Below are 15,298 nucleotides of genomic sequence, written 5' to 3'. Positions count from 1 at the left end.
GACGACCCGTGCACTGCTGCTCAATTCCAAAGGGGATAAAAGTTCCCTGTTCTCCCAATCGGATTCCTGTGGTACTGACCCCAACCGATCTGGAAGTTTCCACATGCAGATAGTGATAACTTGTTCTCACCAGACAACCCCTTTTAAAGGGAACCAATCATCAGGATTTTCTATATAAGCTAAAGCCAGTGCTATACTTGTGCTATAATGCTGATTCTATCCATACCTTTAGTGGGGAGATTGGATGTTTAGGTTTTGAAACCCAAGAAAGTAAAGTTTATAAAATCGGCAGCTTCTTAAGTGACAGAAGCTGAGGAGGAGATAATATCTGGGGGGTATTCAGAGTTATCCCCTCCCCCTGTTAGAATTAGCATAAGTATTCTATAATCGACCTAGCAGGACCTGTGCTGATGTCATACCAATGTGACCAGAAGGGGCTGGGCCTCCGCCAACAAAGCTTATACCACGAAGCAACATTTTTCTGTTGGCTGAGGCCCTGCCCACTCTGCTCACATGGGTATGACATCAGCACAGGCCCTGCTAGGTCAATTTTATAATGGTTATGCTAATTCTAACAGGGGGAGGGGATAACTATGGATTCCCCCCCCCACAGATATTATCTATTCCTCAGCTGCTGTCACTCAAGAAGCTGCCGATTTTATAAACTTTACTTTTTGTGATTCAAAACCTAAGGTAAAAAAATGCGGGGACCAACCTGCGGGAAATTACACATCAAAAACGCGGTAAAAACGCAGGTGTGTTATTGGTGCGTTTTTTGAACACAAGTGCGCTAATCTTTCAGACTCAAGAAATTTCTTGAGAAAAATCTTTTTTCTAGTTCGCACAAGGCCTAAACATCCGAGCTGACAACTAAAGGTATGTATAAAATCAGCCTTATAGTGCCAGTATAGCACTGGCTTTAGCTTATATAAGAAATTCCTGGCGATTAGTGCGCTTTAAGGGTGATATCTGAACTATCACCCTTTTGTTTATTGTCGGGAACTGCCAAAAATTTGGGGTTTTTTTGCCATTTACAAAGATGCAATCAGTTGTTTGCCATTTGATCACTGTTTTAATGACTGGACAGCATGTCCTCTCCCTGTGTATACAGTAATGCCTATTGGTGCACTCTGCCTGTTTTGAATGGTGCACTTCTAGTGACAGCCATCTGCCTTGTATACATCATTCTTTCTGTTCTCATCTGCTATTAATTTAGCTAGGATCATTCTGTATCCAAGGCCCAGAATCCCACATGGACGTCTCCCATAGAAAGTGGCACAAATAAAAATAAAACTGAGATTTGTATACAGCGATCAGTCAGCGTGTGTAAGAAAACAAAAGCTGTTTTGGAATTAAGTGATATTCCTGTTAATATCAATTACCGTATTTTTCGCTTTATAAGACGCACCTGATTATAAGACCAAATTTGGTGAAGGAAAAGAGATTTTTTTTTTTTTTTTTGTTAAATGGGGTCTGTCTTATAATGCCAGTGTCCATTTAAAAAATCATATAGTGTATATGTCCCTCATAGCCCCCACATCCTAAAATTAGCCCTCTTAATCTGTATATGGCCCTCTTATTTTGAATATAGCCCCCTTGTGCTGGCACATGTCCCCCAGTGATGCCACATGTCCCCTATTGCTGGCACATGTCTCCTATTGATGGAACACGTCCCCTATTTATGCCACACGTCCCCCTGTGCTGGAACACGTCCCCTACAGCTGGCACAGGTCTCATATGGATGGCACACGTCCCCCTGTGCTGCCCATGGCCCCTTATGGATGGCACACGTCCCCCTGTGCTGCCCATGGCCCCCTATGGATGGCACATGTCCCCCTGTGTTAGATATTGCCCCCCTATGGATGGCACACATCCCCCCTGTGCTGCCCATGGCCCCCTATGGATGGCACACGTCCCCCTGTGTTAGATATGGCCCCCATGCTGCTGCCCATAGTAAAATAAACACTTTACTTTACCTTCTCCAGTGCTGTCCTCCCTCCTGTCTCCCTCCGTGCTTCTGATCTCCTGCACTTCCTGGTTCTTGGTGCCGGTCATGTGATCGGCACAGCAGAGAGATATCATCTCTGCGTGCCTGATCACAGCGGCAGCAGGAGACCGGGAGATCAGCGCTGGAGGAGGTAAATAAAGAGTTTTTTTATTTTACTATGGGCAGCAGCATGGGGTCCATATCTAACACAGGGGGGACATCTGCCATCAAAGGGGGGCGCAGGCAGATATAATATGCACCGCTACCCCAGCCCATCACCACAGTGCGGTTTCAGCACCACAGTGATTGACAGCGGCAGTGCATATTATATGAGCGGGAGCAGGAGATTTAACGCTGCCTGCCTGCAGCTTTCACCAGCCCTCAGCAGCGCTCTAGAGCGGACCCCACCTCCCCTGGGCTTTAGTGTGTGTGTGTGTGTGTATGTATGTATGTATGTGTGTATGTATGTATGTGTGTGTATATATGTGTGTGTGTATATATATATATATATATATATATATATATATATATATATATATATATATATATATATATATATATATATATATCCCCACCCCGTATATTCGGATTATAAGACGCACCCCCTACTTTCCCCCAAAATTTGGGGGAACAAAGGTGCTTCTTATAAAGCGAAAAATACGGTGGTTTAATGGGAATATGACATCTACATAACCTGTATTGCTTTCTTCGGCGCTCCATTGGGAGACCCAGACGATTGGGTGTATAGCTACTGCCTCCGGAGGCCACACAAAGCATTACACTAAAAAGTGTAAGGCCCCTCCCCTTCTGGCTATACACCCCCAGTGGGATCACTGGCTCACCAGTTTTCTGCTTTGTGCGAAGGAGGTCAGACATCCACGCATAGCTCCACTGTTTTTAGTCAGCAGCAGCTGCTGACTATGTCGGATGGAAGAAAAGTGGGCCCATATGGGGTCCCCAGCATGCTCCCTTCTCACCCCACTTGCGGTTTGTAAGGTTGAGGTACCCATTGCGGGTACGGAGGCTGGAGCCCACATGCTGTTTTCCTTCCCCATCCCCCCTCAGGGCTCTGGGCGAAGTGGGATCTTACCGGTCTCCAGGCACTGAGACCGGGCTCCATCCACAGACCCAGAGAACCTGCTGGATATGGAGCTGAGTATCGTCAGGGACAGGCCCTGCTACATTAAGGTACTCTGTGTCCCCGGGCAAGCGCGCACACACACACCAGCATTGCTGGGAGTGTTAGTGCGCCGGGGGCAACAGCGCGGAGCGCTCGTGCTATTATTCACTACAGCTTTGCTGAGTGACTTTATGTATTGGGAACTGCCGCGCCGGCCGTTGCTGGGTGTTTTTTACATTGTGGCGCGGCTGGGACTTGTGGTGCGCCGGGGACTTCCGCGCTGGCCGTGCACATGGACGGCCGCGCTTATTACTCGAGTCCCCGGCTTTGCGGCCTAGTTTTCGTTTCGTTCCCGCCTCCAGCCCTGCCAGTCAGGGGAGAGGCGGGACGCTGTACAGACAGTCAGCGCCGAGGGCTGGAGTCTGCTTTGCATTCTCCAGCCCCCTTCACTGGACACAGTGGGACGCCAGTTTCCCGCTCTTGTCTGGGGCACGCCCACGGCCCGCCCCTCGTCACACGAGCTGGAGAAGGACGCCGGCAGCCATTCCTGCACGCAGTCCGAGCTGGGGAACGGAGACATGCTCTGGGCAACCAACACAGGGCTCTGGCGACCACACACCCGCGTTATAGGCGGGCGGTAAGCAGCACCTGAAGTGCTGACCCCACTAAATACCGAAGTGTCCATTTGTATTTTATGCTTGTATGCTATACACTGCACTGTAGGTCGCTATCTTTGGCTATATGCCCTTCTAGATGGCGAGATAACAGCAGCAAAAACGCAAGGGTGCTAAGGCACAGGTTTTCTATGCTGCTTGTATTGCATGGCTGAAGTGTTCATTTGTACTTATGCTTGGATGCTATACATTGCACTGTACGGTCGCTACTCTTGGCTATATTCTCCTAGAGGGCTGGACAACAGCAGCAAAAAAAAAAAAAGCATGGGTGCCAAGGCACAGGCTTTATAGGCTGCTTGTACTGCATGTGCTGAAGTGTTCATTTGTATATATGCTTGTATGCTATACATTGCACTGTACGGTCGCTACTCTGGGCTATATTCTCCTAGATGGCTGGACAACAGCAGCATAAAAGCAAGGGTGCCAAGGCACAGGCTTTCTATGCTGCTTGTATTGCATGTGCTGAAGTGTTTATGCTTGTATGCTATACATTGCATAGATGACTAGAATACAGCAGCAAAAAAGCAACACAGGCTTTCTATGCTGCTTTTCCTGCATGTGATACTGTTCCAACGGCAGGTTCCACTGACCCCCATTGTGTGCAATGCTCCCCTGTAGCACTTGGTCAGCCGGGGTCTCTACTAGAGGTGGCCAAAGGAACCACCTGTGAACCCTGTCCAGGGACAGGGACGGAGATTGTCATGCAGTCCAGACAGGCCATGGGCAATCTTGATTAATGCTCCCTGGCCACCCTCATTTGGAACGTACTCAGTGCTCCGGGGGGGTCCCAGGCATTCCAGGGTGAAGGCTCTGACACGGACGGCAGTCCCAGACAGCCTAAGCTAGCTCGCTGGGTGCGACACTCGGCTTCATCACTGGTCAAGGTCCCAGCAGGACGACTCTCTGTATGATGAGGCAGACGTAGCTGATCAGGGCTTTGGTCCTGACACCGCTCTCAATCCGGATACACCGGATGGTGACGCCATAGTGAATGATCTTATAGCGTCCATCAATGGAATGTTGCATATTTCTCCCTCAGCTCCCCCAGTGGAGGAGTCAGCTTCACAGCAGGAGAAATCCTTTTTCAGTACTCATGCGTAGATTGAGTACTTTTTCTGGCCACGCTGACTTCAGAGACGCAGTTCAGAAACACCACGCTTACCAGATAAACGTTTTCTCCAAACGTATTAAGGATGCACGTTATCCCTTTACCCTGACGTGGTAAAGCCCTGGACCCAGGGTCCAAAGGTGGATCCCCCAATCTCCAGGCTTGCGGCTAGATCCATAGTTGCAGTGGAGATGGGAATTCACTTCAAGATGCCATTGACAGACAGATAGACCTCTGGTTGAAATCTGTCTGTGAAGCTATCAGCGTGTCGGTTGCTCCGGCATTCGCAGCCGTATGGGCACCCTAACCTATTTCAGCTGGTCTTGCGCAGCTGGTCTTGAGCACATGTACATCTGTGCCGCAGGTGGTGTCCTTAACCTCGCAATGTCTGCATTGCGACTTACCCTAGTAATGCTGTCCTGGGGGGACAGTCGAGGTTGGTCCTTCCCAGGCTCGGGCAAGTCCCAATTGTCCTCGTCTAAAAGGGCTCAAAAGGCTCAGAGGGGCTCAGATTCCGGCCGGGCTCATTCACGCCCAAGGAAGGCAGCAGGAGGAACCGCTACCAAGGCGATCTCCTCATGTATTTCAGCTCTCTCTCTCCGCATCCGCGGTGGGTGGCAGAATCTCCCGCTTCTGGGTACATTTAGCTGCCACAGGTCACAGACCGGTGGGTGAGAGACATTGTGTCTCACGTGTACAGGATAGAGCTCTGTTCTCGTCCTCCGGCTCGATTCTTCAGAGTTCCCCCCCCCCCCCCCCCCCCCACCGAGCCGATGCTCTTCTGCAGGCAGAAGGAGTGGTAATCCCTGTTCCTCTTCAGGAACAAGACACGGTTTTTTCCTCCAATCTTATTGGGGTGCCAAAAAAGGGTGGCTTTTTCCGTTCCGTTCTGGACCTAAAACTGCTCACCAAGCACGTGAAGGCCAGGCGGTTCCGGATGTAACTCTCCGCTCCGTCATTGCCTCAATGTCTCAAGGAGATTTCCTAGCATCAATAGACATCAGGATGCTTATCTCCACGTGCCGATTGCCCCAGAGCACCAGCGTTTGCTACGTTTCGTTATTGAAGACGAGCATCTTCAGTGCGTACCACTGCCCTTCGGTCTGGCGACAGCCCTACGGGTTTTCACCAAGTTCAGGGCAGCAGTGGGAGCAGTCCTGCACTCTCAGGGTCACTCTGTGATCCTTACTGGACGATCCACTTGTCAAGGCACCCTCTCAAGAGGCATGCCGACACAGCCTGAACGTGGCGCTGGAGACTCTCCAGAGTTTCGGGTGGATCATCAACTTTTCAAGGTTACATCGGGCACCGACCCAATCGCTGATATATCTGGGCATGGAGTTTCACACTCCCTCAGCGATAGTGAAGCTTCCGCTGGACAAGCAGCGTTCACTACAGACGGGGGTGCAGTCTCTCCTTCAAGGCCAGTCACACTCCTTAAGACGCCTCATGCAGAGGCAGTCACTTTCGCGCAGTTTCATCTGCGTCCACTTCAATGGGACATGCTTTGCCAATGGGTTGGGGAGTCGACGTCCCTAGAAAGGAACGTTTCCCTTCTCAGACGGTCAAGGACTCTCTTCAGAGGAGTCCATCCTTCAGATCAATGTTCTGGAAATCTGGGCAGTGCATCTTGCCCTGCAAGCCTTCCAGCAGTGGCTGGAAGGAAAACAGATCCGAATTCAGTCGGACAATTCCACAGCGGTGGCAGACATCGCCCACCAAGGCGGAACACGCATCGCCAAGCCTACCAGGCAATCCGGCGGATTCTGATGTGGGTGGGGGACAGAGCATCCACCATATCCGCAGTTCACATCCCGGGCGTAGAAAATTGGGAAGCAGACTTCCTCAGTCGCCTGGGCATGGACGCAGGGGAATGGCCTCTGCACCCAGTATGGTGTCAGGAAATCTGTAGCCGCTGGGGGATGCCGGACGTCGACCTAATGGCGTCTCGGCACAACAACAAGGCCCCGATTTTCATGGCGCGGTCTCACGAGCAAAGAGCTCTGGCGGCAGGCGCCCTAGTTCAGGATTGGTCGCAGTTCCAGCTACCCTATGTGTTTCCTACTCTGGCACTGTTGCCCAGAGTGCTACGCAAGCTCAGCTCCGCTTGCCGCCGCGCCATCCTTGTCGTCCCAGACTGACCGAGGAGGTCGTGGTCCCGGATCTGTGGCATCTCACGGTCGGCCAACCGTGGGCACTCTCAGACCGGCCAGACTTACTGTCCCAAGGGCCGTTCTTTCCACTGAATTCTACGGCCCTGATCCGGACTGTGTGGCCATCGAGTCCGAGATCCTAGCGTCTTCAGGATTATCTCAAGACGTCATTGCCACCATGAGACGGGCTAGGAAGCCGACGTCTGCCAAAATCTACCACAAGACGTGGAAGTTATTCTTATCTTGGTGCTCTGCTTAGGGAGTGTCTCCCTAGCCATTTGCATTGTCTCCTTTTTCCCCCCTTCCTGCATCTGGATTGGGAAAAGGTTTGTCGCTCGGCTCCCTTAAAGGACAAGTCGCAGCGCTGTCGGTATTCTTTCAGAAGCGACTAGTACGACTTCCTCAGGTACGCACGTTCCTGCAGGGGGGTTATCACATTGTCCCTCCGTACAAGAGGCCGTCAGACCCATGGGATCTGCACAGGGTATTAATTGCTCTCTAGGAGCCGCCCTTCGAGCCTCTGAGGGATGTTTTCACTTTCTCGACTTTCACAGAAAGTGGCCTTTCTGGTAGCGGTCACGTCTTTTCGGAGAGTGTCCGAACTAGCAGCGCGGTCATCCAAAGCTCCCTTCCTGGTGTTCACCAAGATAAGGTAGTGCTGCGTCCGATCCCAGAGTTTCTCCCTAAGGTGGTATCCCCTTTTTATCACAATCAGGATATCTCCTTACCTTCCTTTTATTTCATTTCATCGATATGTAATGGCTTTGCATTGTTGGATCTGGTGTAGAGCACCCAGAATCTACATTCCCGCACGGCGCTCCTGCGCCGCTCGGATGCACTCTTTGTCCTTGTCGCTGGTCAGCGCAAGGGATCGCAGGCTGCAACATCCACCCTGGCTCAATGGATCAAGGAACCAATCCTTGAAGCCTACCGTTCTACTGGGCTTCCGGTTCCATCAGGGCTGAAGGCCCATTCTACCAGAGCCGTGGGTGCGTCCTGGGCATTACGACACCAGGCTACGGCTCAACAGGTGTGCCAGGCAGCTACCTGGTCGAGTCTGCACACTTTCACCAAACATTATCAGGTGCATACCTATGCTTCGGCGGACGCCAGCCTAAGTAGATGAGTCCTGCAGGCGGCAGTTGCCTCCCCGTAGGGGAAGGCTGTCTTGCAGCTCTAACATGAGGTATTTCTTTACCCACCCAGGGACAGCTTTTGGACGTCCCAATCGTCTGGGTCTCCCAATGGAGCGCCGAAGAAGAAGGGAATTTTGTTACTTACCGTAAATTCCTTTTCTTCTAGCTCCTATTGGGAGACCCAGCACCCGCCCTGTTGTCCTTCGGGATTTTTGGTTTTTTTCGGGTACACATGTTGTTCATGTTGAATGGTTTTCAGTTCTCCGATGTTACTTCGGAGCGAATTTGTTTAAACCAGTTATTGGCTTTCCTCCTTCTTGCTTTTGCACTAAAACTGGTGAGCCAGTGATCCCACTGGGGGTGTATAGCCAGAAGGGGAGGGGCCTTACACTTTTTAGTGTAATGCTTTGTGTGGCCTCCGGAGGCAGTAGCTATACACCCAATCGTCTGGGTCTCCCAATAGGAGCTAGAAGAAAAGGAATTTACGGTAAGTAACAAAATTCCCTTCTTTGTTTTTTGTTTTGTTTTGTTTTTTAAATTCTTAATTGTTGATATCAAAATATATATAGCGAGAGAGAGAGATATCTAATAATATAATGATGCTATATAAGCAAGTACAATGTGTACCGTATTTTTCGTTTTATAAGACGCACCCCAAAATTTAGAGATACAAAAAGGTAAAATAAATAAAACTGGGGTCTGTCTTATTCTCCGGTGTTGTCTTACCGGAGGGGGGCAGCAGTGGTGGTGAAGCGGGTTCACAGGAGGCAGCCGCGGCGGGTCAGTAGTGGCGGCAGCAGCGGCGGGTCAGTGGCGGCAAGAAAAAAGAAGGGTATACCTTACAGGGATCAGCAAACACTTAAATGTTTCGAAAAAGTAAAAAACTTTATTGTACTAACAGTGTAAACTTAAATGCAGAGGCTTAGTATGAAAAAGGAAGTTATAAGAGGTCTTCTCGCGCCATAAAACCTCCTCTCTCTACCCTCCCCCGTCAATAGACCCACCTTCCCACATAGTGTGAGTATGGGCCTGATTTCTCTCCCACTGCTCAGGCTGCACCGTTCATTCCTAGCTGTTCTGATATGAACAGAAAGGTGGAATTAACCCTTTCAGGTGTGAGGGACAATACTTGTATTTAATCTAACGTGGTGAGTGGACTATAGTACTTGGATGGTGTGGCCCTGCTCCCAAATATAATATTGATTGAGTGGGAATGTGGGGTGTTAACAGGGCTTTGTCTATCATTTAGGTACATAAAGCCAGGTTTGGTACTCATTGTCTGGATGCATTAAGGAAGAGTGCAGCCATTGATCTTGTCACTGGTAATAACTTCCTTACCTATACTAAACCTCTGCATTTGAATAGGCCGTATTTAAGCTTCAAATTCAGTGTATATCTGAGATATATTAACACTTGAGCATACTCCTATGTATTATTACACGTTTGATACCATATGACCGGCCAGTTATAGATCTCTCTTGACCTGATACTCCATATACCAGTTCAAGGGAAGGGTATTTTTGTACCTCATACTATGTATGCAAATATTCTATGCTGACTATATAATCACTTGAATAGGAGGTTGGTGTGTTTGGGGATTTATGCCTTGTTGGACTTTTTAAGTGTTTTTAATGTCTGGGTTTTTTTTGTGATCTTGTTTGCTCCCTGAGCCAGGAAATGTTTACACTCTTAGTACAATAAAGTTTTTCACTTTTTCAAAACATTTAAGTGTTTGGTGATCCCTGTAAGGGTATACCCTTCTTTTTTCTTAACGTTTCTAGCTTGTATATTGGGAGATCCCAACAGGTGGTGCCCTTCTTATATCTAGAATTGGGTCAGTGGCGTCCGCAATAGCATGGCAGTAGTGAGAGTAGCGGTGGCGGGTCAGAGGTGGAGCAGGCCGGTGCGGTGAGTGTCCCAGTCTGTCCGCAGTCTCTGTTCAAATGATGGCGCCTGGAGGAGATGGAGCTCTCATTCAAGGGCTCCATCTGCGCACATGTTGGCTCCCGGCGCCAACATTTGAAACGGAGACCGCAGACACACTGGGACACCTGCCGCACAGCCAGCCGCCCGCATGTACAGAGTGGCAGCCAGCAGGCGACCTGCCCGCCCACCTGCACAAACAGGCAGCCAGCAGGCGACCCGCCCGCCCACCTGCACAGAGAGGCAGCCGGCCTCCAGGATAGGGAGGCAGCCGGCACCGACAGGCACCCGGCTGGCTGCACGCAGCCACAGGCACCCGGCTGGCCGCACGCACGCAGCCACAGGCACCCGGCTGGCCGCATGCACGCAGCCACAGGCACCCGGCTGGCCGCACGCACGCAGCCACAGGCACCCGGCTGGCCGCACGCACGCAGCCACAGGCACCCGGCTGGCCGCACGCACGCAGCCACAGGCACCCGGCTGGCCGCACGCACGCAGCCACAGGCACCCGGCTGGCCGCACGCACGCAGCCACAGGCACCCGGCTGGCCGCACGCACGCAGCCACAGGCACCCGGCTGGCCGCACGCACGCAGCCACAGGCACCCGGCTGGCCGCACGCACGCAGCCACAGGCACCCGGCTGGCCGCACGCACGCAGCCACAGGCACCCGGCTGGCCGCACGCATGCAGCCACAAAAGGAATTTTTGGGAGGAAAAGTGCTTCTTATAATCCGAAAAACACAGTATATATTTTACTTTTATTTAGCGTCATTTATTCCACAGTGCTTTACAGCATCACTACTGTCCCCATTGGGGCTCACAGTCTACATTCCCTATCAGCATGTCTTTAGAATTTGGGAAAAAACAAGAGAACCTAGAGGAAACCCACGCAAACACTTGGAGAACATTCAATCTCCTTCCTGTTATCATAAGGACATTAGACCCTGTCATTTGCAGTATATAGAAGCATAATCTGAAAATGGTCTAATTTGGGCAAAGCAGGAGGTGAACTGTAACATCCTCTGTTGTGAATGGTGGATCTTCTGTTATCTGCTGTATATAGAGGTGTCACCTTTTTACTAAGCCTGTCTGTGATGATAATGAGACTGCTGAAAAGTCTTTTGTACAAAACAGAGTTTAGTATAAGGCCTAATGGCCAGTGTGAGGAGGAGGGGGGTTTCTTAGTTTTTGTTTTTTTCTTATCAATAGTTTAAAAAAAATAACTTTGAATGTACATCCTAATTTAAACAATAGATCATTTTTTATTCTCTATAAATTGGAAAAGTAATCTCCTATTGATGTAATTGAATTTCGCCTGGTCACTAGGATATCGTGAAAGATTTTTTTTTTTTTTTTTGAGAATTCCCCAGCACCTTTGTTAATGACAGTATACAGCACCTGCAGGTCTTGTATACGGCCGGTCCTCTGTATTACCTGTTATAATTGATGTCTCTCTCTGCAGGGTCCTCTGTAATACTAGTTGTAATTGATGTGTCTCTGCAGGGTCCTCTTGTACGATGGCTCAAAGTAAATTTCAGTGAAGCTTTTATTGCGTGGATCCATGTGAAGGCTCTGCGGGTGTTTGTGGAGTCCGTATTAAGGTAGGAATCAATTGCATGTCATAGTCAATATCCTCAGAAGCCAACACTTCACGATCTGCAGCTCTCGTATGTTGGGAGTTGTACTCTCACATCCGGAAACAGGTTGCACAGCACTGCAATGAAAGGACAGCATTCCTGGAAATTTTATTTTTTGGGTAAAAAATAAATAAATAAAAAATATTTATTCTCTGCAGTATGTATCTTGGCCACTAGATGTCAGTAGAGAACAAGCAAAACCACAGGCTGGTGAAAATCGTTTTTAGGCTATGTTCACACTAGAAAAATGATTTTTCTTAAGAAATTTCTTGAGTGAAGGATTAGCGCACCTGCGTTAAAAAACACACCAATAACGCACCAAAAAAAGCATGCGTTTTTACCGTGTTTTTGGTGCGTTTTTGGTGCGTTTTTTGCAGGTTGGTCCCTGCGTTTTTTAATGCTTTAACAGCAATAAATAATCTAAATAATAGATAATCGATAGATAATGGATAGATAGAAAGATGAATAGATAGAGGGATAGATAATAGATGAGAAAGACCTATATAATGTCCCACCCCCCTGCATATTCTAAGCTGGCACCCTTTAGTGCCTTTCATGTGGCACTAAAGGGTGCTTAGCCTTATATTTAGCCAAAAAATAAATAATTAAAAAAAAAACGACGTGGGGTCGCCCCTATCTTTTGTAGCCAGCTAGGGTAAAGCAGACGGCTGCAGCCTTCAGACCACAGCTGGCAGTTTCACCTTGGCTGGTAATCCAAAACAGAGGGCACCCCACGCTGTTATTTTAAATAACAATCAAATCTGGATCCAGCGTAATCCAATAAGGGGGTCCCACGACGATCCGTACCATAGTCAATGTAATACTATTGTATGAACTGAGGATTTCGATTGCGTTAGGGCAATGACAACCAGAGACGGGTTCGTGGTGCAAAGAAGTTTTATAATATTCAACCAACACTATGTACACCGGAAAGAACATAAACACAGTAGAACATAAACACAGTAAATACCTGCCAGGTTCGGAGCAAAAGGGAATTCCCGGGGCCGCGCACCAGACTCCCCCAGGGAGACCACCAGGAGCGACCCCTATACAGGGGCTGTCTGGCGATCACCCCAGAAGGCCTAAATGCGCAGCAGCCGGGACACGAAAGGGCAACAGGTATAGTCCAAAAATGTCCGTACGTGATATGGAACGTGAGTCCTAGGGTGGATCTGAAACGGAAGGAACCGGGCAGAAGTGCCAACCAGAGATGGCAGACTGAGTCCGGGACCAGCGAGGGCACAGCTTAATGAGACCAGGTGGAGTCCAGAGCCGGTGTCGGGTGTTTCAACAGGATCCAAATAGCAATCAGGAACCAAGAGCAGCAGGGCAGGAGTAGACAGGAAGCAGTATATTCAGGCAACTAGACTAAGCTTAGGGGCGGGCTTTTAAACAGATGAACAGGAAGTAGGGCAACAGAACAGAAAACTCCATGTTAACAAAGGGCAAGATCCTTCAGAAGAAAACTGGAAATCCCGGAACTCTGACAGTCAATATCCCAGTCAATGAAGAACAGAATGTTCCCCATTGGCTGGGAGAGCAGTGCAGTGACCTGTGTGAACATCATTAGGTCAGCCCAGGTCACTGCAGGGGATGACGAGCGCTGCTGTCAGGAGGTTAGATGAGATCATTACCTGCTGTGACGATCTCCTGACGTCAGCGCTGTCACTGACTTCTATGCACGCCGCGTTCTCAGCGAAGAATCGCTGGAGCCCGTGACTTCACCACTAGTGACAGTCTCGGGCCGCCCGCGAGACGTAACGTGAGAACGCGGCGGACATAGAAGTCAGTGACAGCGCTGACGTCCGGAGGGCAGGAGATCGTCACAGCAGGTAATGATCTCATCTAACTTCCTGACAGCAGCGCTCGTCATCCCCACGGCTGCCCGCACTGCAGTGTGAGAAGCTGCTGATACTGCAGTGCGGGCAGCCGCGGGGCTGGAGCGGGACACAGACTGCACGGGCACCCGAAGGAGGTCATACGGAAGTGCTTCCGTGCAGCTTCCGGGGATTTTGCGGGCCCATTGACTTGTATTGAGTCATGGTCCGTTATCATGGAACAGAATAGGACATGTTCCATAATAACAGAGCGGACATACGGCATCCGATGTGTTTTTTGTAGGATCGGATGCACACGGAAGTGCTTCTATGTGCCATGTGATCCTACACAAAAGACATTGAAAACATAGTCCTGATGATTATATTACAGTCAGTGGAGTGAATAACGCAGTTAGCTGCAGAAAAGAAGTGACGTGCTCAGTCTTTTTCTTAAGAAAATCTACCGAAAGAATTCTCTTAAGAAAAAAACGCAGTGTGCGCACAGCTAATTTTTTTTGCCTTAGGTTTTGCTGGGGAATGTCTGCAGAAAGGTTACAAGAATTTCTCAAGAAATTTCTGCAGCAAAAACGTGGGTATAAAATGCAGTGTGTGAACATTGCCTAACTCTTAAGGCCTAAGCCACACGGCATGAAAATCGGAGCGAGTGGAATGTGATAAAACATCGCGTTCCACTCGGTCCAATATTAGCCTGTGTGTCAGCGCACATGAGCGATTATTTTCTCAGACCTAATCGGACCGAGAACACAATTGCAGCATGTTGCGATTGTAATGCAAGACTCTTTCTCTCGCACCCATTCAAGTCTATGGGGCGAGAGAAAAATTGCACTGCGCTCGCATTACACCAGTGTACCGCGAGTGCAGGGCGAGAATGGCAATAACCGGCTATGAAGGAGAGTGTGAGATAAATCCCTCCCTCCCTTCCGCAGCGCCGGCCCTCCCCTCAGCGCCGGCCCGCCCCTCCTCAGGGCTGGCCCGCCCCCCGCAGCTGAGGTCCGAACGCATGATCGGACCTCAGTCGCAGTGACACTTGCATGGCACTCGGCTCCCACTGTGCTGCCAGCGTGAGCCGAGTGTCATGCGAGGATCGCATTAGTCCCCCCGTGTGGCCCCGGCCTTACTCCTATGCTGTGAAATGAGTGTCAAGATGGCCGTACACATAGGACTGAGCTGCCAGATAGCCGACGAGTAGCCCAAACATTACTAGGCCAGACTACTAAACTGAGAGATCAAAGGTATAGCTATAAACAAAAGTGTCAGGGACTTGCATAAACGGGCAGATGGAGATGATCTATTTGTTTAAAGCATCATTAATTCCTACGTACTGTGGAAAGGGTGAAATGTGTTGAGCACGTCCCCAAATTTCTAAGTATATATTTATTTCTAAAGATGCTGTTGACATAAATTTCTCACCAGATGTCAGTAACAACCCATCCAATCCACACAGGCAAATCTACAATTTTCTCCTTGGTTTTTTTCTAATCTACCAAACTCGTCTACTTTCAGGAAATCACAGCTGATAAATATCAATAGGACACACCACAGTTTATTTCTTTAGATTGTTGAGATGCTTCAGACATCTGCATACTTTCAGTGTAAGGCTATGTGCGCACGTTGTGTACATTCACTGCAGAAATTTCTGCAGCGATCTGAAGAGCACATGTGCGCTTTAAATCGCTGCAGAAATGTCCGTAGTGAAAAAAAAGAAAAGCCGATTCCATGCGC

General features: G+C 49.3%; 1 protein-coding gene across 1 annotated transcript in view; it reads left to right on the top strand.

Moving 5' to 3' along the window:
• ATP6V1C1 (ATPase H+ transporting V1 subunit C1) overlaps nt 1–15,298 on the top strand; it is a 91,141-nt gene that overhangs the window by 62,581 nt on the left and 13,262 nt on the right. Inside the window, exon 11 of the mRNA XM_075353028.1 lies at nt 11,605–11,702. Coding sequence (XP_075209143.1) covers nt 11,605–11,702 — 98 coding nt within the window. The remainder of the gene's footprint in view (nt 1–11,604; nt 11,703–15,298) is intronic.

This window comes from Anomaloglossus baeobatrachus, chromosome 6, assembly GCF_048569485.1.
Source record: "Anomaloglossus baeobatrachus isolate aAnoBae1 chromosome 6, aAnoBae1.hap1, whole genome shotgun sequence".
Lineage (NCBI taxonomy): Eukaryota > Metazoa > Chordata > Amphibia > Anura > Aromobatidae > Anomaloglossus > Anomaloglossus baeobatrachus.
Note: the sequence above shows the minus strand (reverse complement) of the source record. Positions and strands in the feature narration are given on the sequence as shown.